Source organism: Carassius carassius, chromosome 24 (assembly GCF_963082965.1).
Source record: "Carassius carassius chromosome 24, fCarCar2.1, whole genome shotgun sequence".
In the NCBI taxonomy this organism is placed as follows: Eukaryota; Metazoa; Chordata; class Actinopteri; order Cypriniformes; family Cyprinidae; genus Carassius; species Carassius carassius.
Window position 1 is genome coordinate 21688081 of NC_081778.1, and position 26745 is coordinate 21714825.

The window sequence follows — 26745 nt, forward strand, 5'->3', positions numbered from 1 at the left end:
GCAGAATATACAATTTTGTGCAATATGTATCAGTCACATATTGTGGAAATGCCATCTAAAGCTGCCACTAGAAATACTTCTTATGCCATTTGTCGCTATTGTTTATCCTTGGTGGTTCTTATTATAAAGTGCAATAATTTTGTGAATTAATTCATATGCACTTTTTTTATTCCAAGATAATATGTTTTTGTAAAAAAAATAAATAAATAAAACCGACTGCTTGGAGGATGATATTATAAAAGTAGTTGGTATTTAAGGCATTTAATTGTATTTAAGGCACCTTTAACCTTTCTGGTGAAAACATTTGGCCTTTTCCAGATACAGACAGAGATTTGCATGTCATTAACTGGAAGGCTTCAACTGCGCGCTCCGTGTACCTGTCCTCCCAAACGGATCATGTCACCGCTCGTGGAGGTGCTCTGATTTAGGGGGATTTTGATGCAGTGATAGCCAAAGCAAAATTTAGGGGGATTTTGATGCAATGATACCCAAAGCAAAGACACGGGGGCGTTGACGTTCTCTCCAGTCTCACAAACAAATGCTTTTGTTGGCCCACAGCAGGTACCTGAGCGAAAAGCATGGTGTAATCGTTCGATTGCGAGGCAACGTCTACCTACGAAAATCGACGCGAGGCGCGTGCAGCTCCTCAGGGATCATAGCGCAAGCTCGGTTGCGTCTGACGTAGAGGGGTTTCTTGGAAGAAAACATAGCTGGACCACTCACATGATACTGACACAATATATAGGATCGGATATAGAACCAATAGAATGACTTCACTGGTATTTTCTGCCCGTTTTCGACCGATGGGACTCGATGAGCGTGGAATAGTAGTAACAGCGCGCTGAGGATGCGGATCGTGGGATTAAGCTGACACAAAAGAGCGTGCACACCGTGTTTAATTGCGGATTAATCGAGAGGATCGTCTTTACACAACAAGGGGACGCTTCTTTATTAGCGGGGAGCCAGACGCGCGGCGGGGAACGTTGACCGCGTCGCTCGGATGGTGGTTCCGTGGACCGCGCGACTATGTCACTGCAGTGCTGGGTGATTGTTCTGCTTGGGCTAATGTCGTACTTCAACCCGGAGAGAGCACTGGGAGCCCCACAGAAGGAAGGTGAGCGTGTCGTTTAGACGGCGTTATTGATGCGCATAATGTGACAGTCTGATTGGAATATTTTATATATCTCGATGGGGTAAATCATGTGTGGCGACGCTAATTATTATTTCATAATTCAATAATATCTATTAGATCTAGTTTCATATTGGCACTATATATTGAGCCCAGTAGATCCCGCACTGATGATAATAAAGGTGTCTGGCTGGTATTCTGGTACGCATGTTTGATTCTTCATTGTGGGCCTAAAAAACATCTCTCCTCTATGTTATTTTACCTATGGGGCTGGGGTAAATCATAGTTTGTACATAACGCAGTTTTTCCTGTTTGTACCTATTTTAGCTGTCCGCAGATCTGCATCACACGCGGCGTTTTATTATGTCGGATGTTTTATTCCGCGCGTTATTTTAGCAGTAGCATGAACACAATGTGCCAACAGGGCCGTGTGTTTATTTGTGTGTTCTCGTATGCAGTATGGATAACCATATGGTCAAAGAAGGGAACTGCGCACAGGTCCGTGTCTGCCAAACTCTGGCCACTGTCCCTCGAACAATAAAAGGTTATCAGATGAATAATATTACCCTTCATTTATTTTCACTGCTACCTGCTCAGTAGCCTATACATTTCCATATAGATAAAGTAGACTAATTCCGCAGGGTGATTCTTGAAATCAAAACGCGTGACTATTAATTGCAAACGTGGCATTTGTGGTTGTGATTTGTAATATGCATTTACGCTTTTAACTTTTTTTACTACTAGCCTATGCATTGATCTTTAGCAACACAAATAATGTTCGAGTGTTCTGACATCATGTGATATTTTGAAATTATAAAGCTGTACTATTCTCCATTAAACGAGAGCAAGATAGGTTCCTGACTTTTGAGATATCTATTACTTTTTTATTTGTAAAAAATAAATATAAAAATCATAATTATGTGTTATAATTATTAATATTATATAATGTATATGTAATTTTCCTGAAAATACCTTCTAAAGGTTTAAATGGGCACAACCTCAAATAACCTGCACCGTTTTCACACAACAGGCCATAATGACTGCTTGTGACTCTTTTTAAACAGCCTTGCCCAGCTTCAACCAGGTCCTTGCTGTCAGTCCTTATGTGTCCAAAAATGTCTTTGCGGTGCCTATGCTATTTTAGGAAAACCATGGCCCATGGCCTCTAGAAGTTACATTAATTATTGCGAATGAAAAAAGCTAATAAAAGCGAAATAAAAGGGAGGTGAAGATTCTCTAGCAATGGCATGTGTGCTAACATTGATCAATAAACAATGAGGTTTCAAATCAATTGAATACAATTTAGTACTGGATTGTCTTAGCAATCACAATGCCAAAGGAATTTAACCTCCTTGCCCTCCTCCCCACCTTCTCTTCTCCACAGATGGCTCTCCTAAAACAAATGGCCCAATTGAGGTACAAAATCAAGTATGGCACCTTTCCTTTTGACCCAGCAACCCTGCAGAAACAAGAATCTTTTTCAATAATCCAGTCCCTTCCCTTAAAAAAGGCCCACCCCCAAACAAAACTCCAAAAACCTTCCCTTCTTCTTCAATAGTGACGAGTACCATAAATGTCTTGTATGATGACTCTCTGTTTTCTGTCCTTTGCTTCCCTTAAACTTTAACTCTCAAACCCCTCCCGAAACCCATTCTGAAGGTGATCTATTATGAGTTCCTCTGCTTTTCTCTGTACTTTCTCCCCTTGTGCAATGAAAACACTTCATTGGATTCCTGTGCTATTTTCTGAATGTAACGCTGCCCTTTTCAGATTTTCCCTGTTAGGAATATTTACAAGTTATCTTTAACTCTATCTATCTATCTATCTATCTATCTATCTATCTATCTATCTATCTATCTATCTATCTATCCATCTATCCATCTATCCATCCCTTCGTATTTTTAAGACTGCATATGTAAAACTCTGCCCTCTTTTTTTTCCCCTCAGTCTCTCTGTCCCGGGACAGCTCTCTCTCTCCTCCCCCTTATGTGATTATTCTCATCTCCTGCTCTGGGCTGGTCTCTTTTGTTCTGTTGCTTCTCACCTGCCTTTGCTGTAAGAGAGGAGGTGTGGGATTCAATGTAAGTCCCTTTAGTGTGTATTTTTTTACATGTAGGTGTATGTGAATTTTGCATAACGTGGGTGTTACTAATATGAATCAGCATGAAACATATGTTTTCTTGTTCATCTGATGGTGGTTAAATATCTTCTTTTTTTATATATTCCCTCCTCCACCTTTCTCTTTCAGGAGTTTGATAATGCTGAAGGGGAAGAATGCTCTGGGGCGTCCAGCCCTGTTCCTGAGGACAGTTTGTCCTCCTGTCCATCACTGCCGGAGGTCTACACTCTTCCACTGCGGGATAAGAACTGCCCCATTCTACCGACTGGCACAGGTAAACCCATTTACTAAGGGAAATATGCACATCAAACTCCATAACATGTTCATAAGTGACAAGTAAATTGTCAATGTACAGTTATATATATATTATAACTCTCTTTAACACAGTCTTATTGAAACCCACAGATACCTCCCAATGTTTCCGAAGGCACACTCTCAACTACCTGCAAGAGATTGGAAATGGCTGGTTTGGGAAGGTAAACAAAAGATTTCTAATCTCAGGAACAGCTTGAATTGTAACTAACACTAATGGAAACCTATGTTGGTGGGGGTTCCCAAGAAATTGTAAAGGTGTAATATTATAATTTCTTATAGTTTCAGGTAAACATAAAACCGGAAGAAAGTAATTTGTATATTATGTATATGCACTTGAAACTGATGTTTCTGAATCAGTGTCTCAGAGTGTAAATATCGGTGAAATTGATCATTCTACACAAGCAAGTATTATTATTATTAAATATTACACTTAAAATATGATTTTTATGACTTTCTCTTTCTTTTCGTCTTTTTCATTTGTACAGATATAGCATAGTAAACTTTTTTTTTCTCTGGTATAACTGTTTGATCTGTCTCTGGTAGGTGATACTGGCTGAAGTGCTGTGTGACTACAGCTCCTATCAGGCTGTGGTGAAGGAGCTGAGGGTCAGTGCTAGTCCTCTGGAGCAGAGGAAGTTCCTGGCAGAGTCCGAGCCATACAGGTCAGAAAGACTGGGTCGCTCTGGCTGGCATCATGTCTTGCTGATTGTTGTATTTCCTAGTTAGTCCATGCTTTTTTAAAATTACAGTAGTGAAAATGAAATGAAAATTTCTGCTGCTTTTTATTGAGGCTATATTTCCCCACTTATCTAGCAATCAGATTGCTCACTCAAGCATTGGATTACCTTATTTTTGTGCTCGTTTATTTGCATTACAATGGCTTGTGTTGGCTAGGAAGGTTTCATTTGAACGCTGGGCAAGAATACATAAACACATGATGTGTTTGGGCCCAGATGTGTCCGGGAATGCTAAAAAAATTATAGATCTCTTTATTAGACCAAAGTTTTAGTTTAATTACATTTGCAATCTCCATTTCTCTTCTCCCTCTAACCCTTTATAACTTATGTTTACAAGAACTTTGACATCACAGCTAATATTTATCAATTTGTTTTTCTCATCTCACAGAAGCCTTCAGCATCCAAATATACTGCAGTGTTTGGGCCAATGCAGTGAGAGCGTTCCTTTCCTCCTGGTCATGGAGTTTTGTCAACTGGTGAGAACCAAGATTTGGACATTGAGACCGATTTTAGATAATGTTTTTAAGAGAAAACAATTACTGCCTTGGATGATGTGTTTGTCTCTTATCGGTAGTTCAGGGAAATACAGCTAATGATGTATTCATGAATTACTGCAAATTCAGTTCAGTGAAGCAATTTATGCAAGAATGAATTCATGATGTATTGGATTATATAGTGAATGTGTCTTTTTTTAAAAAATTTTTTTGCAAAAGTATTCTGCATGTTTCATGAACAAGGCCCATTGTGTACTCATTAGACTGAAATAAATGTAAATAAACCAGTGTATTACGCAATCATAAATTGTCTTAATGCTTTTAATTATAAATTTGATCCTATTTTCTGTATCAATTAAATTTCTGGATTTTCAATTTTTGTGTCTTTATCCACAGGGTGACCTGAAGAGGTATTTAAGAGCTCAGATGAAGTCTGATGGGATGACCCCTGACCTGTTAAACAGAGACCTCTTGACCTTACAACGAATGGCATATGAGATCACCTCAGGACTCTTGCATCTCCATGAGAACAATTACATTCACAGGTAAAACTTAGGAAATCTTTAACTTTAAAAGTGTTCAGGATCATGTGACTGACAGATATAAAGCATTTGTAAAAAATGCTTGATCAAAAAATGTTGATACTATTCTTTGTTTGTCTGTGTGTTCTCCAGTGATTTGGCACTGAGGAACTGTCTCCTCACTTCAGATCTTACTGTTCGGATTGGAGACTATGGCCTCTCGCATAATCAGTATAAGGTACTTAAACAATTACTAAACGTCATTCCACTTCACACAGATTTTATAGAACAGGACCTCAATCAGTCGGTATCTTTGGGTTTCTTATAGTATAGAATTTTTTTTTCTGTTCACTATAGATGATTTGTCAGTATTACATTTATTCATTTAGCAGACGCTTTTATCCAAAGCGACTTACAGATGAGGACAGTGGAAGCAATCAAAAACAACAAAAAGAGCAATGATATATAAGTTCTATAACAAGTCTCAGTTAGGTTAACACAGTACACGTAGCATGGGATTTAAATAATACAATAAAAAAAATAAAAATAATTATTAGTATTAAAAACAAATATTTCATATTGCATAATCAGCATATAGATGCATAATGGTTTTAGAGCAGCTTAGCCTCTTTACTAGGAACTTTGATAATGTGGTTTTCCATATTTTACACAAACAGGAGGATTACTATCTAACACCAGACAAACTGTGGATACCTCTCCGCTGGATTGCCCCTGAACTTCTGGAGGAGTTTCGTGGCAATCTGATTGTCACTGATCAAACCAAAACCAGCAATGTGTGGTATGGAAAATTATAGACAAATATGTTTATAATGGAAATGTAAATGGAAAGACCAATAATAGCAGATAAATAAAAAAATAACAGTAATGGACTTTTTTATTATTATTATAAAAACAGTTTAAGGGACTTTGATAAAACAATATGATACAATATAATTAGACTTTAGTAATACTGTATAATATTTTGACTTTATATTCTGAGGAGTCAACTTGTTTCATTTTCAGAATTTTATCCCAGTCTATCTATCACTTGTGCTACGCTTGTTTTTTTTTTCTAAACTTCAACCACTTTTTTCCCTTCATGTGACAACTGACAGGTCTCTGGGTGTTGTGATATGGGAACTGTTTGAATTTGGGGCTCAGCCGCACAGACACCTCAGCGACGATGAGGTTCTCACCTTTGTTATCAGGGAACGACAGATCACTCTGGCTCAACCTCGCCTCAAACTCGGTCATGCAGACTATTGGTCAGTATTTTTAATGGCTTTAATTAGATAAAACACTATCTGAAGAAATAGAGTTCAGTGAGTGTATTTTGTCTAACTGCACTAAAAATGAGAATAAAAAAATAAAATGAGAGAAAAATGAATTTAATCTAAATAAAGTAAAATATGTACAGTCATGGCCAAAGGTTTTGAGAATTACATAAATATTGGAAATTGGAAAAGTTGCTGCTTAAGTTTTTATAATAGCAATTTGCATATTCTCCAGAATGTTATGAAGAGTGATCAGATGAATTGCATGGTCCTTCTTTGCCATGAAAATGAACTTAATCCCAAAAAAACCTTTCCACTGCATTTCATTGCTGTCATTAAAGGACCTGCTGAGATCATTTCAGTAATCGTCTTGTTAACTCAGGTGAGAATGTTGACGAGCACAAGTCTGGAGATCATTATGTCAGGCTGATTGGGTTAGAATGGCAGACTTAGCATGTTAAAAGGAGGGTGATGCTTGAAATCATTGTTCTTCCATTGTTAACCATGGTGACCTGCAAAGAAACGCGTGCAGCCATCATTGCGTTGCATAAAAATGGCTTCCCAGGCAAGGATATTGTGGCTAATAAGATTGGTCCTAAATCAACAATTTATAGGATCATCAAGAACTTCAAGGAAAGAGGTTCAATTCTTGTAAAGAAGGCTTCAGGGCGTCCAAGAAAGTCCAGCAAGCGCCATGATCGTCTCCTAAAGAGGATTCAGCTGCGGGATCGGAGTGCCACCAGTGCAGAGCTTGCTCAGGAATGGCAGCAGGCAGGTGTGAGCGCATCTGCACGCACAGTGAGGCCAAGACTTTTGGAAGATGGCCTGTTGTCAAGAAGGAGAGCAAAGAAGCCACTTCTCTCCAAAAAAAACATCAGGGACAGATTTACCTTCTGCAGAAAGTATAGTGAATGAACTGCTGAGGACTTGGGCAAAGTCATGTTCTCCGATGAAGCCCCTTTCCGATTGTTTGGGTTGTCCTGAGAAGAAAAGGTGAGCGCTACCATCAGTCCTGTGTCATGCCAACAGTAAAGCATCCTGACAGCATTCATGTGTGGGGTTGCTTCTCATCCAAGGGAGTGGGCTCACTCACAATTCTGCCCAAAAACACAGCCATGAATAAAGAATGGTACCAAAACATCCTCCAACAGCAACTTCAAGAACAATGCATTTTCCAGCACGATGGAGCACCGTGCCATAAGGCAAAAGTGATAACTAAGTGGCTCGGGGACCAGAATGTTGAAATTTTGGGTCCATGGCCTGGAAACTCCCCAGATCTTAATCCCATTGAGAACTTGTGGTCAATCCTCAAGAGGCGGGTGGACAAACAAAAACCCACTAATTCTGACAAACTCCAAGAAGTGATTATGAAAGAATGGGTTGCTATCAGTCAGTATTTTGCCCAGAAGTTGATTGAGAGCATGCCCAGTCGAATTGCAGAGGTCCTGAAAAAGAAGGGCCAACACTGCAAATACTGACTCTTTGCATAAATGTCATGTAATTGTCGATAAATTACAACTGAAACAAAGATCTAAAAGCAGTTTAGCAGCAAACTTTTTGAAAACTAATATTTATGTAATTCTCAAAACTTTTGGCCATGACTGTAGTATTTCATGTCACATACTAATATGTGAACTATTTTTGCATGTTTCATTAGGTACGAGGTCATGCAGTCTTGCTGGCTACCCCCATCCCAGCGGCCAACGGTCAACAAAGTCTTCCTCCTTCTCTCCTCTCTCCTTGCCGCAGAACAAGGAAGTCGTAAGAGTGCTAGAAGGGATGATGATGAGGAGGATTATGAGGAAGACAGTGGAGAAGGAAGGAGAGGAGAGAGTGATGAGTCGTTTGAAAGACGTTGGGATGCCCTCCGGCCCCCAGCTTTTCAGTCAGCCGCACACAAACTTCTGAGGGAGAGAGAGTATGGGAGGGAGGATGGCTGCCTCAGAGAAAACAGAAACTCCTTTCCACTTTTGGACCCTGTGGACAATATGATCTCTCCTACATCTGAGCTAGATGACATTCTTACTGTAACAGAGACAAGCAAAGGGTTAAACTTTGAATACTTCTGGGAAAGGGCCCATGGCAGGAGAGGGTACAAACCACTTCCTCCTCCTCAACCAATAACGACACCCAATTCTGGCCACAGACAAACCTTGGACACCCCGACCGTCGTCCCTGTGATCAGTGCCCGCAGCCCTTCACTGGCCAGCGAGTATTACATTCGCCTGGAAGAGCATACTCCCCAGGATAAGTCCCCTAGTCTAGGAAAAGGGCGCTCGTTTAAAAAAAAAAAGGTGTGTTCTGGGGATCTGGAGCTGGTCGAGCTTCAAACAGGGACTACTGGAAAAGACAGGCCAGCTTTCAATCAGCAAGATGGCTTTGTGAGAGGCACCTCTCAGACTGTCAGATCCAGTGAGGTAAAGGTTATGGTTCCAAACACTGGCTTGGTTGAGTTTAGTAAGGAGAGCTGTAACCGAGTGACTGATTACGCTGTTATAAACATTGGAGAAGCAAACCAAAAGTCCCTTGGTCCTCAAACACCGATTCTCCAGCCTAAACCTCGTTCAATGTCCATGTCCTCTGGCAGCCATCTACACTCACGTCCCCTGCCTGTTCCTCCACTAGGTTACGCAAGAACATACGGGTTAGACATCTACCCTGGATCCTCGTTCCCGACAGGTAAAGTTGAGACCTCTGATTCTTTACTAATAAGTTCACTGTCAAAAGTCAATTTTGACCATCTGGGCTTAAATCGCACTCATCAGACACTGCCCCCATCTCCATCACTCTCTCCTTCTATTCCACCATCTTCTGGCAGTCACTCCTTGTTCCTCCCACCTCAGACCTGTCCTCCACCTCTCCCTCCCCACTATAGACTCCAAAAGGGTCAAAATTACTATTCAGAGACATATTCCAGATACAATGTGATGCACTTACAAAGAGACCCACTAAGCTGTGACCATACTGATGAGAGACATGCTGACAGAGGCATGACACGGTCTCAGTCTTTGTATAATTCAAGAGATGGTCCAGAGACATACACTACAGACAATGAGTCCTGCTCCAGAAGGACTAGATCCCAATCCACAGTTTTAAAAATTGAGAGAACATCATCCTCTAGTCCAGAGCTCTCAAAGGTCTATGAAGATGATGATGACAATTCACCTTTCATGTCACCACATAGATCCAGCAGTGGCACAACAATTCAGCACACCAACCTGGCTGATGAACCCGATCCAGCTACGGCTGAGCTTTTCTCAAGGGGAATGAAGCGAACACAATCCCGCCTCGCAACCATCCTGCCGGCCCTATGGAGGGAAGACGCAGTCATGCAACGTGAGCGAGTTGCAGCCGCTAGGAAATCTCCCATACATTTGTTTCTGACTGAGATCTCCAATGACCCTGTGAACATGAAAGATGGAGAAAGCCTATGGGAACAAGAAAGTGATGGAAGGAAAGACAAAGGAATGCAGAGATCCCAGTCTCTTCTCTCAGAACTCGACTCTTCCACACAGGTTTGGGCCTCAGAAAAAAACTCCATGCCTGGGTATGAAGGCAGTACCAAAAAGAGAGATTTGTTCCTTACAGAGATTGAGACATCTGTGTCAGATTGTGAGGATGCATATGATGGCGAAGGTGGCACCCCGGTTTCCAGATTTGGAACTACTCCTCATCCTTTTGCACATCCCTCAGATTTGCCAGTGTATGCAGAAGCTGAGGAGGCTTTTTCATCAGGGTTGAAGAAGTCTCATTTCGGGCTCTCTGAAATATCCATTGAGAGTGTTGAACTGGAGCCGAAGAAAGGGGAAATGACGAGAGAGGAATTTCTGAAGGAGATTCAATCTGCTGAAACATTTCTGACTGAAATTATTACAAGGCAACGCCAAAAGGAAGAGAGTGTATCACCTACTCCATTGTCTCCTGAGTATGAGTCAATATGCATTGACCCAGAATTGTCTCAGACAATACAGTTTGAATCAGAAAAAGAAAGAGCAGGAAAGCCGCCAGGTGACACAAAAGAAGCAATTTATGCTCAAGTCACCAAGCGGGCTAAAAGGAGTGAAATAAAAGTTGCTATGCGTCCAGAAATTCCAGTACTTCAGATTGCATCTGATTTACAAAATCTTGAATCAGCTCAGAAATTAACTCCAGTCAGTCACTTTTCACCTGAAATGGAGCTGGAGAAACATCCCCTTAATGATTTTTCTTCCTCAGAAGTACTGCCTAAAAATGGGCCTCTATCGGAGCAGATATCGCCCATTATAAAAGAGAACCATAATTCTCAAGTGTCTCACAATCAGCATGAATGTGTAAGTGATGGTCCAGTAGAACCCAGAAATATGCATAATGTTAATGGTACACTGAGTTGTGACAAAAATCAAATCACTGATGATACACAAATTGGAAGTGTAGATGAAAATTATTTGAAGAGCATGTTTATGCAGCCAAAAGAACTAACAAAGAAAAACATTCACAGTGTTTCAACTGAAATTGAGGTGATGACATCAAATGCAACATTTGAAAATGTACACAGTGAGAAACTGCCAGAACATCTAAACCAGAGGCCAAATGAATCAACTTTCCTTGATCCTTCACAAAAGAGTAATTCTGCAGGTGGCCCAAGCCCTACAAAGGAGAGGGAATACAATTCAGATGTGAGTCAAGACTGCCCCACAGCCAACTTGCAAATGGAGACATCCTCTAAATCCCTTGAACAAACCGCTTTGCCTGACAAGGACACTAGTTCAAGGACTGGGTGTCATGATAAAGACATGAAAATGGAAAAAGAGCCAATACTTCCAAGTGACTCTTCATTCTCCTTGAATGAATCAAGCACAGATGCATTCTATTCTCCTATGGTTCATGAACCCAACTCTGATCAGTCACTTTCCACCATGACCCCCACAGATTCTCTATTGTCACCTTTGACCTCTAGTTCACTGGACTGCCTCACACCGGGAGATTCCTGGTTGGGTGGAGGAAACAGTGGATGGAGAGCCCTGGGAACTGAAACACCACATCGGGATTCAGCTTACTTCTCTGACAGTGACTGGGAAGGTGGAGAGGGTTTAAGCAGAAGAGGCAACGATGTACTTGGCCCTTCTCGTCCAGGTAGCGTTCAAACAGGAGAGCGAGGAATATTGATGGGAATTGAGGAAAAGATTGAGGATGAAGGACTACTGGAGAATTTAGAAAAGGAAGTGGAGATGAAACAAGATATGCAGGGATTGTGGGGTTTGAATGAGAGAGCTGATGTAGAGAAGGGTTTCAAACAAGGTGTTGTCATTTCAGGAGATTCTCAGAGCGAATGCAATGCTGAGTTTATTGCCAGGTTTTTCTCCAATGGACAGGGTGAGTCAAATAAGGGCGTTCCATTCAGCAACGGCTACCTTCACATCCAAAACTCCTCTTTAGTTAAAAATACTGAGCTGTTCATGTCTCACACATTTTCGAAAGAAAGAATGCTTCACGATTCAGGTGCTACAGATCCTAGACTGCTCGCTGACATGGTCTCAGAGCCTCAAAAACCCATTTCTGGACCAGTTTGTCAACAACAACTCATCGAACATTGTTCATATTTGCAAACAGCGGAAAATAAAGAGGAACGTTGTACATCACCTGAATTCCCAATTGATGAACAGTCATCAGACAAAAGTAAATCCAGGTTATCACAGTTTTACAGCTTTCAATCTGATTATTCGAAATGCATCACCAGCCCTGATATAAACACAGAACTCAGCAATGATGACACCAAATGCGGCTTGAACCAATTCATCTGGTCTGAGGCAAAAGCTGAACAATCTACAGGAGAAGAGAAGGGTAAGCTTGATATCCAAGATGCAGATGCAAATGAACTAGGCTTGAGAAACCTCTCATATTTAGAAGAGTGTGAGGATGAACAGGCAAAGGAGAGGTCTGAGAGTCAGCTAGCTATAGGGGAGCTCTGCTTCACTGTCAAGGAATCCCCCCAAAGTGCTGCAGATGAGAATGCCAGCAGTATGGAGATCTCAAAAGATGAACATTCTGATGAATTCAGCAGAGGTGCCTCAGTGGGTCTTGAACTGAAAGAGAAGGAGTTGTGGAATGCCCTTGAGGAAGATTACAGTACGGAGGTAAATATGAGAGGGGAATTCAGCTGCCAAACATTTAAGCAGGGAGAACTTCACCTTTGGCCTGTAGAAAATGACCAGTGGGCTGCAGCTGAAGCTCAGACACCAGAAGCAGGGCTTGGATCAGAGCTCTTCCCAAATTTTGGAAAAAAGGCCTGGGGGGAGGAGGAACATTTAATGGTGAGTCATGAATTTTGGGAATCTGAAGCAAATGATGAACTTGCAGATAGTGAGTCACATCCCTCTACTCAGAGAATATGTGAAGATGCATTTAATGACGAGAAGCTAGGACGGGCTGATTATCCACCACATGAGATCCTTTCTAGTGGGGCAAAGGAAACTCCGCAGGCACTTGTAGAAAGGCTCGACTTTCAGCAAGAGGAGAACATGGAAAATCCAGACATGGAAAATAGAACACCAGAGTGCTATTCTAGCAATATAAAGATGGAAGCTGAGAATCTGGAGAATCCAGAACTGGAGGCACCTGTACAACACAGACCTGTTGAGGTGGTGATTGATATCCAGACATGTTTACAAAATTATGTGGGAGGTGAATTGTTTGGGGACAAAGATAATAAAGAGTTTGATAGTCACGAAAACATAGTGGGTGTAAGAGGTTGTATTACTCACTCTTCCTCATTTTCTATTACAAATGCTTCAACTGATGAGTTGAAACCTCTACAATGTCACAAAGAATCTCTTTCTACTCATAATAACAATGTACAAATGGACCAAACCGAAGCCACACAGACACCCAAAACTGAAGCAAGCAAAACGTTGGTTGCAGCCCTTGAAGACCATCAAACCTGCACAATAGATATGTCAAACTCAACCACTGACTTAGGTGATAGTTCTCACATCATTTCACTGTATCCAGAGTGTCTCAGTACAGAAACTATTAGACGTAATGTTGACTGTCCTGCCACAATCAGTGATGTATTTTTTGAGAAAGGAAGATCAGATTCTCCATCTTGCCCAAATCTCACCATTAGCACTGATCCAGAGCCATGTAAGATTCATAGTAGCAACGTTCAGTGTTCAGCCCCTGCACTAATTTCAATGGAGCTTTCTGAATGTGCTGCTTCCCCATGTGCAGGAGTGGGTAAGTGCCAAGGCCCAAGTACGTTCCCGAATACAGTACACCACATAAAAATCAAGACCAGTTCAAGTCCGTTCTGTGCTGCAGATCAAACATCTAATAAAGGACATGAAGAGCTGTCTGACTCTTCTGATGATGTTAACTGTTTAGATCAGTCTTTTGAAGAACTTGCCACCAGTACCACCACACACAGCAAAGGTATCACCGCAAACCTGGGAGAAAAACTGCACACATCTCTCGTAAAAGAAAACCACATTCACCCAGAATCAAAGGCTGTGGATGACAAAAATAGCCTGTTCAAGAATGTAGCCCATCCACCTCTCTCCCAGTGTTCGCTGAACTCCATCCCTGAGTTGTTGATCTCTGATTGGAAGGACATGGATGAGGAGCCTCTAGAGGATTTTGAAAAACTGGAGCAACTGTGCTGCATTTCTGGAGATGAAGAGACCCTTGGAGATCTGTTTTTAGGAAACTTAGATCTGCTTGAATCTTTGAAGAGAAATCCAGAGCAAAGAACTAGTGCTGCTGGTGGCATAATAAATCATCATGACTCAGCAGATGCAGAGAGGAAGATTAGAGTAGAGCTAAAAGAGGAAGTTGACGGGATATCGAAAAGTACCACGGTTGTCTTGCAACAGTCAGAGCAATATGAAAACATTTCTCCAAATTTCCCTGGAGAAGCTCAGCAGTCAGTGGAAAAGAGAACGGGGCAGCTCGTGCCAACATCTCTCTCACCATGCAATTCTGCAGATGGTTCCAAAGGGCAGAGGTCTCTTTCAAAAATACAGGCAAAAAATGGACTGATGATGCAGGTGAGTAAAAACTACTATGACCTGTACTCTATTGATGCTCTGCTATTTCTGAAATTTTCTTTGTCTTTTTTTAGGTTTGTGAGGAAAGACTCCAGTACTCTCTCAGTGAAAATGTTAAAGCTAATGTCCTGTGGGGATCTGCAGTTAGTGACAGTGTGATTCTGCACCCTTGGGGAGCCTCTAGCACTTCATCCTCTGAAGAAAATGTTGCAAACAAAGATTTCCAAGAAAATGAGAGGTGTGGTTATGCTCCAGAAATACTACGAAAATAGATGAAGTGATGAATAAAACAGCAATATTCTAAGAGAGAGATAATATATCTATTTAATACTATTTTAAGAGTAATAATATAATATCCCTTATATTCTAAATTTAATAAATATGAACCTGTAGAGAATGTGATGTCATCTTGGCATTTAATGTAACCACAGTCTTTGCCTTTAAATCAATTTTAACTGAATGCATTTCTTGGTTAAAGAAGGTAAAAAAATAAATAAACAGACTTCATCTTAGTGTAAATGATTTATCTTAGCAGTAAAGAGGAGACCCCACCCTCCTCTCCTTCTGTGCCTGTGAGTGAATCTGCTGAAGCAAAGACAGAAGGAATTACTGTGCTTGAACAGCCTGAGGTTACACCTTCACTGCTAGCTGCAAATCAAGCTATGAAAGGTACTGTGAACACTCATAAAATAAAACCAAAGAACTTGAAAAAGTTGATATTTTAAAGATTATTCTATTTTAATTGAACAATTTGGCTAATTATCCAGTTTTTATCACATTAGTCTCTGAATCATAATGAGGGGTTGATAGTTGAAATTCCAAACAGAAAAAAAATGGCCAGTATATAATTGATATATTATGTAAATACTTTTATAACAGTCTCTCTCTCTTTATATCTATATATATATATATATCTATATATATATATATATATACACACACACATATATAACACCATTTTCTTCTATGTTTATCTTTCATCTCTTCATCTGTACCATCATTTCATTTCAGCTAAGCAGGCCCGTCTCTCCTTATCCCTCCCTCCGCTCGCTCTTTCTCTTCCTCTCTCACCAAATGCCAAAGGAGGAGGATTCTGGGAAGGGGGAGAGCACAGAGGGGGAAGGAGGAGGATTGCTTCAACAGGTAGCGATCCAGATGAAGATGATGAAGAGGAACAGGAGGATGAGTCTCCCAGGCGCGTCATCGTTGTCACAGAAACAGATGTTGACAAGAGAGTGGGTTTGCGCAGCTTGCTGAAATCACCAAAGGAACCCGTGGACAAAGAGAACCGTGACCGTGGGAGGAATGTGTCATTTTTTGATGATGTCACAGTCTATCTTTTTGATCAGGTATATCAAGGGTATTGTTTATACAGAAAAGTGCCTTCAGTTGCAATTTCACATGTTTAAACATCATCTGGTTTGTTACTTCTCTCTATCTGCCAGGAAACTCCAACCAATGAACTGAGCTCTGGATCTAATAGTTCATCTCCCCAAGGAAAGCCCCCCAACACTGATGGTTTTGGTAAGTGTATTCAGCAGAAGATATGATCATTTTGGCCTTATTTGCAAAGAGCAAATGCAAAACCTGTGATTGTACAAACTTCTAAGGTCACATTTTTTGTCTTCTGTCCTGATTAATGGCTTTTTTTTCAGGATCAGGCAACCACAAGGCATCAAAAAGTAAAGACCATGTAGTGAAGGCAAGATCTCCAACTGGAGTAACTTCCGGCTCATCATCAAGGTTTACAGTGAGCCCTGCCAATGACCCACATTTAGTGTGACATACTACAGTTCCCATGAACACCTGGACAGATTGTACGCCCCTGGAGTGAATGAGTGGCCCCCATTGTCATCGGTAACTATGACGACTCCTGGAGGTTATTTTTTTAACTGCAAGAAAAAGAAGGACTCCCGTTTCAAAAGGCTGGAGGCAGTCCAGGTTTTACTCACTGCACCATTTGTAGTGGTTGATCCACACATAGAAAGTACCTTCCAAACAGCCAAAATCCTTGGAGTTATGTAAAATCTGACATGTACTTTTCGGCTATGCAATGGGAGTCTTATTATGTACCAGCTTAACTGTTCTATTTTCATGGCTTCTTGAGGTATGTTTGTATTTTACTCCCTTTGAATGAAGGGGAGCACTTTCTTTGACCAGTACCTGTCTAGTTGTGAGCTTAGAAATATCGACATGGTAAATTTGTTCTCATTGCAGTCAGACGTTCTTGTAGTTTGTGGTTGAGGAGAAAATCATCTTTTTCCAAATCACAGCAGTGCAGTTCTCATTTAGCATTTGTACAAACTAAATATTAAATTGCAACAGAATACAAACTCATTTTGAAAACATTTATTTTAAATGTATTCTTAGAATGCACGAAAAAACACAACTGCAACTGACTGTCATGTTTAATACTGTATTTTTTATTGCAAATGTTATTTATTTCTGTATCTAATTTCTTTGTTTATTTATTCTGCATTTGTTTTTTATTTTTAATATTTGTTTGTTTGTTGGCCTAAGTTACTTCAGAAGTTTATGTATATTGTATATTTAGTTTGTATCAAATTATTTTCAATTCATGTTATTTTCCATTTAATCCTAACAAACATATCTTTGCATAGGTACAAAGACTTTGAAATGTTTCCTCTAATTTAGCTATTTCTAGATGTCAGTCTGTATCTAGTTGTCATAGGATGTGTCTCTACACAGGTGTTATTTTCTAATAATGTATTTAACATTAGCCCTTACTTTATTTCGAAGCAGTAATTATTGCTTGGCATGGAAAAAGAGAAATTAGCATACATAACTACTAATTGACTTATTTATTCATTTTTAGTTTTTATCTTATCGTTCATGCAAATGTCTGACTGAGGTAGTCCAGATCATAACATCACGTTCAGCATCTGTTTCATTTAGAGGATTCATATTATTCTGTAAGAAGCTGAAGGAGTGAAAATAACATGGAAACTGTGGAACATTTATTGAACTGTTTGATGAAAATAAATTGTTCTGTCTTATAATATCTTCTGTTCAACATTTTACTTTACTAACATTGTTTTGCATTATTTTAGTGCATTTTTCCACAATACAGCTTTACCTGGCATAAAATGAAGTAGAACTCCTTAGCGAAATCCATAATACTTTACACTGTCCCATGAAGCATAAATCCCATGTTTATTTTAGTTTGACCTAATATCTACTAGAAATTTAGTAGTAAAGGTTGGTCAAAAGTATTTAAAAACAATAAATTTTAAAAGATTGTTATTATTATTTAAATAGTATTGGCTTTGTCACATGCAACCCTTACCTTATATTTTCCGAATTGAAATAAAAAAAAGTTACAGACAAAAAGGATATATACAAAAATTGTGGCATTTATTTTATGCCATGATAACAAAAATATAATATTTTCTGTTTCGTTCAAACTTTGCACAAACTGAATTCTTAACCATGTTCATCCCTTCAATATTAGTTTAATGCATGCAGTCTATGGTTTAATGTTTATTGCTTGAAAATTGCGTGGTTACACACATTTTTACAATTCCCAGTGTTGCCTTTTGTGTGCAAAAACGACATTTGATTAATTAATACCATACCATAAGCAAATTATTATTATTTTTTCATGTGTGCGTTCCATAGACTGTAAAAAACATAGACAGTAAAAAAGGGGGTGTTCCTGAACACATTTCCCATAAGCCTTTGCTGTAAAACATGACGCATTTAACCTGCGACTTCAGCATTGGTTGGTACTGTGCGTTAGTGTATCGTTGCATGTTGTTGGGTATTGTTATTTTTTATTGAAGTGAGAAGAAAAGAGGCGCTCTGGAAATGTAAGTTTAATCACATTTAACCTGAAAACTATTTTAAAAACCTCGTTCAGCAAATCAACGGTGTTTTGATGTAATTCGCGTGTATTTGCTCGCTCTGTTCGTAGATGTCTCTGGCAGACGAATTGCTTGCCGACTTGGAGGAGGCAGGAGAAGAAGAGGACGGGCTGTATCCCGCTGGAGAAGGGGCTGAGAGTGATGGGGAACCCGGGGAGAATCAAGCCGATGGGGGTCTGGAGGACATACCGGAGGAGATGGAGGTGGATTACAGTGGGACGGAGAGCGTCACATCCATAGCAAAACTACGACACAGCAAGCCAGTGAGTTTTTGACTTCATTATCTCTGAATGGATTGTAATAAGTACCGTCTCCCTTAACCCTTGTGGGGTCTTCGGTCATTTCTGACCGGAATATCTTACATTTTAAATTTTTAAAAATCACAGCTTCATCGGAATGACATGAAATGTGGTGACGTTTATGACATTTCGGGTGTGAATACACAAAAAAATTGAGAGAATGATTCGAACAGTCTAAGTGGGCGTAAAAAAAAAATAGTAACAGTCAAGGTCTTCCGGCCATGAATGGGAAATAGACAAAAACACAACAATTCAGAGAATATTTATGTACACAATCTACAAATCGATCACAAAACTGTGAAAAAAGTGCACAGTAGTGAAGGCATGACACTATTAAACATCAAGAGTCTGATATTGACACATCCAATCACACACAGATGCACACACACACACACACATAATTACACATAGACACCTATGAACTACTGTGTCTGTAACACAGAGCGAAGTTTTGAGAATGTGAAATTCATTCAATAATTTAGTCATAATGCAGAAAAATCTAACAGCAGTTAAGCTATGACCCTCTAAATCATCTCGCACGCAAGCACACACAAACACAAAAGAACATGCGCGTGCGTACACACAAACACACCTATGACCTGCTGTCTGTAAAACAACAATGAGAAGCAAGCACTGCCTCTTAGGTTTGTCAGTGCACTTAGAAACTCAGCCTTGGTCCTTTGCACCATTCCTGTTATTTGAGCTTGTTTTTGTTATTGATGTTTCATTTTGATTACTATTCCTTCCTTTTGTTAGGTCATTGACATTTTACAATAATAGACATGTTCATTGCAAAATGTTTACATAAACTGTTATATTTGAATGAATTGCATTTTTTTTATTAAATTCTAAAGCAAAAAATGTTAAATGATTACTTGTGTTCTCTTTCTAACATTATGTTCAGGTTTGATTGTAATCATACTGGGGGGTAAAAAAGTTACATTTCAGGTGTCCGGTCACTTTTGACTGTGAAGACCCTGAGTGTGACTCCCAAATGAGGGCCGCACAAGGTTAAACGTTACACTAACTTATTGCAAACTTCTCGACTTTGTACAGTTTTCTGAAATCATGGATAAAATCGGTCATTATGTTGGAAATCAACGTAAAAATTCAGAAGGTGAGTAACATCCATCTAATTTTTCCGAAATGTGTGTAAATATAAATTTTCCATATATAACATGTTTTTTTTTCCCCCACTCTCTTCAGTGTCTGGACCTGTTGAAGCAGACCCTGAGTACAGACTCATCGTCGCTGCCAACAATCTCACAGTGGAAATTGACAATGAACTCAGTGAGTTTAATATTATATTATATATAATATTTTATATGCAAACTATTTGTCAAATTACAAGATTTGTATATCACTTATCAAGCACTATAACATTGTCATTTCCCCATCAGATATCATTCACAAGTTTGTCCGTGACAAGTACTCCAAAAGGTTTCCTGAACTGGAGTCTCTGGTGCCAAACGCATTAGACTATATCAGAACTGTTAAGGTATGAAGATTAATTTGAAAAATATGATGGTCTGAGCACTTTTGAGTAGCCTATTCATGCGAAATGTTACCTTCATATGATTTACATCATCTGATCATTTGTTTTTTTTTTTTATTAATGAGAATTGAAGATAAATTCTCATGTGTGTGTTATATAAGTTAATGTGTTTGTGTGTCTTCAGGAGCTGGGCAACAGTCTAGAGAAATGCAAAAATAATGAGACCCTCCAGCAGATCCTGACTAATGCTACTATCATGGTGGTCAGTGTCACAGCCTCGACCACACAAGGGTGAGCGAGCAGATTTATTTGGTTTGATTACAGGAAGAGATCCTTGTTTTTGTTTTTTTGTTCAAGTCTTATGTTTAAAGGTTTGGAGCTAGTGGGATTTTTGTTTTTGAAATAAATGAAATGAACGGACCTTCAGACCATCATCAGAGACCTTCAAAAATATTACAAATCAGATCAACCCCAACATTTGAACAGCAATACAATTTTGCTTGGTTTTCTGATTAAATGGTTGGGTTTTGGCAGAACGATGCTTGGTGATGATGAGCTTCAGCGACTGGAGGAGGCATGTGACATGGCCCTTGAGCTCAACCAATCAAAACACAGGATCTATGAATATGTGGAATCCAGGATGTCATTTATTGCTCCAAATCTTTCAATAATTGTCGGAGCTTCAACTGCTGCCAAGATTATGGGTGAGAACAAGACTGCTGAATTAAAAGGACAATTACCCAAAAATTACAGTTCTGTTATTTACATGTTCCAAACTCGCATGACTGTGAGACACAAAAGGTTTTAAAAAATATATATATATATATATATATATATTTATATTTTTGTTTGGGTGAAATATTCACTTATGCCTGATGATCACAATAAAATTAGGTGCTACTGTAAAGATCCTTTCATTTTGTTTCCCTTACAACATGTAACCCCCCTCCCCATCATTTCAGGTGTTGCTGGGGGGCTGACTAACCTGTCCAAGATGCCTGCGTGTAATCTGATGTTGCTTGGAGCTCAACGGAGGACTCTGTCTGGATTCAGCAGCACATCCCTGCTCCCCCACACAGGCTACATCTACCACTGTGACGTAGTGCAGTCTCTGCCTCCAGTGAGCAGCAACCTTTTTGCTTTCACTTATTTTTCCTTGCTTTAATTTGATCATTTTGATTCAGAATATCATGAGTTTTTCTCTGTTTCCAGGATCTGAGGAGAAAAGCAGCTCGTCTGGTTGCAGCTAAATGCACTCTGGCTGCCCGTGTGGACAGTTTTCATGAGAGTGCAGTTGGCAAGGTCAGTGGTTTCATCATGCTCTACACCACTGTATGGTTTAGAGTTCACTCACTTCAGATGATAAAGTTAGACTGTATTTGCTGTTAAAAATCTTTAGAAGCACTATAGTACTTTGCCTTGATTAACTTGTTTATACACAGGTTGGCTATGACTTGAAGGAAGAGATCGAGCGAAAGTTTGATAAATGGCAGGAGCCCCCACCAGTCAAGCAGGTGAAGCCTCTTCCAGCTCCCCTAGACGGACAGAGAAAGAAGAGAGGAGGAAGAAGGTGAGGCCTGTAGAGGGTGGGAATCATGGGTCCTTGTCAATCTAATGAAGCATGCCACAAACTTCCATTTCATGAATCATTTCATAATTTTTTTTTGTAACAGAAATTGTTTTTGAAATTATTTTAAAACAAATAAATAAGGGGAAGTACATAAAACAAAAAAAATACATATAATTTTTTTTTGTTGTAATTTTTGTTGTATTATATATTCACTCATTCTTATTAATTCATTTTGTATTTCATCTAAAAAAAAGCAGAACAAATTGCATTGACTATTCAATATTGACAAGCAAAAAAAATAAAAAATAAAATAAAAGGGAAGTACAAAAAATATCCATTTTTGTTTATATTACGTAATTAATTCTTAAATGACTTTGACTATTTCAGAATTTGCATTTAGATATTGACAATTAAGCAAAATAAATTAGAAAGGTGTAAGCACACACAATAAAAAAAATAATGAAAAAATAATTTTTTTGAATCGACAAATAAAATTAGTGAAATTTGAACACATGGAATTGTATGTGAAATTTTGAAGTAGAAAGACTGAAATAGTATTTTCTTGTAAAACCTACTGCAATCATTTTTGTTTTGATGACTTTGAAAAAAAATGTGTTTTTACATTGCATTAACTTGCCATTCTTTTTTTTTTATACTCTCAGGTATCGTAAGATGAAAGAGAGGCTGGGTCTGACAGAAATCAGAAAACATGCCAACAGAATGACATTTGCAGAGGTTAGTTGACCTCTGTCAGTATTGCTCCATAAGCATGGCTTTTTGTTTTTAATTGCATAGATTAATTCAGATTATAAACTGTCTGTCTCCCCTGTAAGATCGAGGATGATGCTTATCAGGAGGATCTGGGCTTCAGTCTTGGTCAACTGGGAAAGTCTGGTAGCGGCAGGGTCAGACAAGCTCAGGTCAACAACTCCACCAAGGCCAGAATATCCAAGTCCTTACAGGTATGCTTGCTTACTGTAGCATGAGTGATATGAAAGTATTCTAATATGCTGATTTGATGCTCAAGCAACATTTCTTATCAGTGTGGAAAACGGTTATGGAAACCTTGTTTTTTTATATTTCAGGATTATTTGAGGAATAGGAAGTATAAAATAACAATTTATTTGAAATATAACTTTTATCAGTCTTTTAAAAATTAAAAAAAAAAGCATGAATTTCTTTAAAAACTGACCCGAAACTTCTGAACAGTAATGTAAATTTGATCAATATAATTATTTTGCATTGCTAAATAATGAGTATTTCCATATGGTCTTATGACTGTTTTGTTACTGTAGCGAACCCTGCAGAAGCAGAGCATGACGTACGGTGGGAAGTCCACTGTCAGAGACCGATCTTCTGGAACCAGCTCCAGTGTGGCCTTCACTCCTTTACAGGTACACAATCTTATTTGAAAATGGATTATTTTTGCCATTCTTTTCCTGCCTCCAGGGTGCAGAGGTTACAGCCTTCATGTGCAGATTGTTTTCTCGTGTTCCAGTACAGTTGATTTCTGTTTGGTTCCCTTGCTGAATCACTGACTGACAGCTGTGGTTTGTTTGGTTGATTTGTTAGTTAACAGTCTGTGCACTGTCTTGTCTCTTTCAGGGGCTGGAGATTGTGAACCCACAGGCTGCAGAGAAGAAGGTGGCTGAAGCCAATCAGAAATATTTTTCCAACATGGCCGAGTTCCTCAAGGTTAAGCACGAGAAGGAGGATAAAGTGTGAGGCATTGTGTCAGACGAAAGAAACCACATAAATCGACAGCCATGGTCTGATTCACACTTCAGCTGTTAATTTATACTCTATCACACACCCACACAGATGGACTTGTGTGGGAATAGTGACATTATGAGGACAGCACCAGGACACATGGCTTGAAATCCTCTTTCTGTTCAGAGATGAAGAGGGAGAGGATTTTGGTTTTTGTTAATTTTGATCTTTTAAAACGTATACAAAGGAATTGTGTGTTGTCTGTATATATATATAACGAAGAGTAAATGCCAGTTTTTTAATTTCAGTAACTTTAGACAACACTTTGAATAAAGTTGTTCATCTAGCACACATTCATTGTCTCCAGTCCTTTTTCATTTTAGTTCAAAGCTGCCTGTTATTTTCTCTGTGTGATGCATGCTTTGTCTCTGAGGATTTCATATAGTTTAGGTTGGTATGCATGCTTGAACAGAATGTATTTGACTGCAAGCATTTCAATAACTTTCATATCAGAGAAGACCCGATCTTGTCACATTTTTGAAATGCTTTCATGAAATTAAGATCTTAAAACGACATATGCAAAATTAAAGGACATAATATGCTCAAATAAAAAGGACTTAAAATAAAAATGTTCCTCAAGTAAATGTTTTCTGGTTGTCACCTGAATTGCTTTCCACTCTTTGTATTGTAGGATGGATTGTGGCAATAAATTATTGCAAAACAAAGGTATTTTAACTAAGAAAATTATGTATTTAAGGAAATTCTGGTGTCACTTTTATCCTGTTATGCCACACTTCATCGTTACGTAATATATTTTAAATGAATTCTAATAATTATGTGATATTTTCACAGCGATAGACTAAGGATCACCATATCTTGGTGGATTTCTTTTAATGAGAATCACATTCAAGATGAATTGACAGGAAGTGGTGCACTGCTCATTTTTAAATCACAAAATGAAAAATAATGATCAAGATATGATCTTTTTAATAATATGCTTTATTATACACCTTTTGTTAGTCAATTGCAGACTTGTCTATTATTATGTCAGTATGCAAACTTAATTGCATGTTTGACTCTTGCCTCTGGTAATCAATCTTGTAGTGTTCTCACATGATATAAAATTAAACTCAAAAATATTTTTGATCCATTTAATGTGTTTACTTGGCAGGGGTAATGAACAGTTAGACCAGTGGTTTTCAACCTGTGGTCCGCGGCCCCCTAGTGGGTCGCGGTGGTATTGCAGGTGGGCCGCCAATTCTTTTCTGTTCATTTCAAGTCCATTCTAGGGCTGTGCGATTAAAAGAAATCGTCATAAAATCACGATTTGAGCGTGCGCGATTTCTAAATCGCTTTATAGCACGATTTTCCGCGGCCCTGACCTCCCGTAGTATGCTATCTGATCCAATCAGAATGAATTGCGCCTAGCGCGAGAACAGAACAGACTGGGCATATGCCTAACTCCAGGTTCACACACTGTCTGTGATGCGCCTTTTTTCTGAGCCCATGTTAACGGATCAGAGCGTTCACACTGCACGCGGCAAAAGGCTAGAAATAAAAACGTGCGAAAATAATTAAAATCTAACACATGAGCATAGAGAGAATTGTGAGTGCACAGGACGCAGTTTAAGTGAGAGGAGACACGTTTTAAGTAGGCTACGTACACTTTCCGCGCAGATAAAGCTTTTTGATAAAGCTCTAATTGGTTTTCTTTTGGAAATATGTTTCAAATTAATCCTGAATGCATTTATGACTGTAAAAGCATATCGGTGTGTGTCACAATCGCAAAATTGATCAAAGAAATCGCGATAGTTTTTTTTGTCCATATCGCACAGCCCTAGTTCATTCAATAAATAGGCTACAGTTAACAATCTAGCTTCTGAGTAACTTAGTTATTAACCCAACAATAGCGGGGTCAGTTAATTTTTTTGAAGTGGGCCGCGCAAACGTGTGTGGTTGTGTGGGCCGCGAGTTGAAAAAGGTTGGGAACCACTGAGTTAGACTATTGTTTGCTCAGTCCGGTTGCAACTGCTGGATGTATATTATCATTTACATATGCATATTTGTATTGGTTATATACATATATACACACACATATATATATATATATATATATATATATATATATATATATATATATATATATATATATATATAGGTGCTGGTCATGTAAATAGAATATCAACAAAAAGTTGATTTCACACATTCCATTCAAAAAGAAACTTGTATTATTCATTCATTACACACAGACTGATATATTTCAAATGTTTATTTCTTTTAATTTTGATGATTGTAACTGGCAACTAAGAAAAATTCCAAATTCAATATCTCAGAAAGTTAGAATATTTTGAAAAGGTTCAATATTGAAGACACCTGGTGCCACACTTTAACCAGCTAATTAACTCAAAACACCTGCAAAGTCTTTAAATGGTCTCTCAGTCTAGTGCTGTAGGCTACACAATCATGGGGAAGACTGCTGACTTGACAGTTGTCCAAAAGACGACCATTGACACCTTGCACAAGGAGGGCAAGACCCAAAAGGTCATTGCAAAAGAGGCTGGCTGTTCACAGAGCTCTGTATCCAAGCACATTAATAGAGAGGCGAAGGGAAGGAAAAGATGTGGTAGAAAAAAAAGTGTACAAGCAATAAGGATAACCGCACCCTGAAGAAGATTGTGAAACAAAACCCATTGAAAAATGTGGGGGAGATTCACAGAGAGTGGACTGCAGCTGGAGTCAGTGCTTCAAGAACCACTACGCACAGACGTATGCAAGACATGGGTTTCAGCTGTCGCATTCCTTGAGTCAAGCCACTCTTGAACAACAGATGACGTCAGAAGCGTCTCACTTCAAAAAGGACTGGACTGCTGCTGAGTGGTCCAAAGTTATGTTCTCTGATGAAAGTAAATTTTGCATTTCTTTTGGAAATCAGGGTCCCAGAGTCTGGAGGAAGAGAGGAGAGGCCACAGTCAGTGGTTTGGGGTGCCATTTCATCTGCTGGTGTTGGTCCACTGTGTTTTCTGAGGTCCTAGGTCAACGCTGCCGTATACCAGGATGTTTTAGAACACGTCATGCTTCCTGCTGCTGACCAACTTTATGGAGATGCAGATTTCATTTACCAACAGGACTTGGCACCTGCACACAGTGCCAAAGCTACCAGTTCCTGGTATAAGAACC

The 26745-nt window shown here is 39.1% G+C and overlaps 2 protein-coding genes across 4 annotated transcripts; both read left to right on the forward strand.

Moving 5' to 3' along the window:
• Positions 1-237: 237 nt before the first annotated feature.
• LOC132103176 (uncharacterized) lies at positions 238-17632 on the forward strand. 2 transcript variants are annotated; one of them, XM_059508062.1, is made up of 16 exons: positions 238-1114; positions 3077-3210; positions 3378-3522; positions 3654-3724; positions 4107-4225; positions 4689-4776; positions 5191-5339; positions 5469-5553; positions 5993-6114; positions 6431-6580; positions 8247-14610; positions 14685-14848; positions 15146-15279; positions 15622-15959; positions 16056-16134; positions 16266-17632. In XM_059508062.1, exons 1-16 carry the CDS (start codon positions 1027-1029, stop codon positions 16391-16393), a joined length of 8358 nt encoding a protein of 2785 aa, XP_059364045.1. In that variant the 5' UTR covers positions 238-1026; the 3' UTR covers positions 16394-17632. The 2 variants fall into 2 exon arrangements, with proteins under 2 accessions (XP_059364045.1, XP_059364044.1); XM_059508061.1 differs by having other exon boundaries at positions 239-1114; positions 15143-15279.
• Positions 17633-18298: 666 nt separating this feature from the next.
• On the forward strand, positions 18299-23921 carry prpf31 (PRP31 pre-mRNA processing factor 31 homolog (yeast)). Of its 2 annotated transcripts, XM_059508064.1 has the most exons (14): positions 18299-18440; positions 18545-18757; positions 19850-19910; positions 20000-20083; positions 20194-20291; positions 20473-20579; positions 20823-20992; positions 21251-21408; positions 21501-21590; positions 21731-21858; positions 22521-22593; positions 22692-22820; positions 23154-23252; positions 23464-23921. In XM_059508064.1, exons 2-14 carry the CDS (start codon positions 18545-18547, stop codon positions 23581-23583), a joined length of 1530 nt encoding a protein of 509 aa, XP_059364047.1. In that variant the 5' UTR covers positions 18299-18440; the 3' UTR covers positions 23584-23921. The 2 variants fall into 2 exon arrangements, with proteins under 2 accessions (XP_059364047.1, XP_059364048.1); XM_059508065.1 differs by lacking the exon at positions 23154-23252.
• Positions 23922-26745: the final 2824 nt, after the last annotated feature.

Coding starts and splice junctions, on each gene's coding strand:
- LOC132103176 (XM_059508061.1), top strand. CDS start 1,027: ATGTCACTGCAGTGCTGGGTGATTGTTCTGCTTGGGCTAATGTCGTAC. Junction 1,115..3,076: donor GGGAGCCCCACAGAAGGAAG/GTGAGCGTGTCG, acceptor TTTTCCCCTCAG/TCTCTCTGTCCCGGGACAGC. Junction 15,960..16,055: donor CAGTCTATCTTTTTGATCAG/GTATATCAAGGG, acceptor TCTATCTGCCAG/GAAACTCCAACCAATGAACT.
- prpf31 (XM_059508064.1), top strand. CDS start 18,545: ATGTCTCTGGCAGACGAATTGCTTGCCGACTTGGAGGAGGCAGGAGAA. Junction 19,911..19,999: donor TCAACGTAAAAATTCAGAAG/GTGAGTAACATC, acceptor CACTCTCTTCAG/TGTCTGGACCTGTTGAAGCA. Junction 20,084..20,193: donor GGAAATTGACAATGAACTCA/GTGAGTTTAATA, acceptor TTTCCCCATCAG/ATATCATTCACAAGTTTGTC.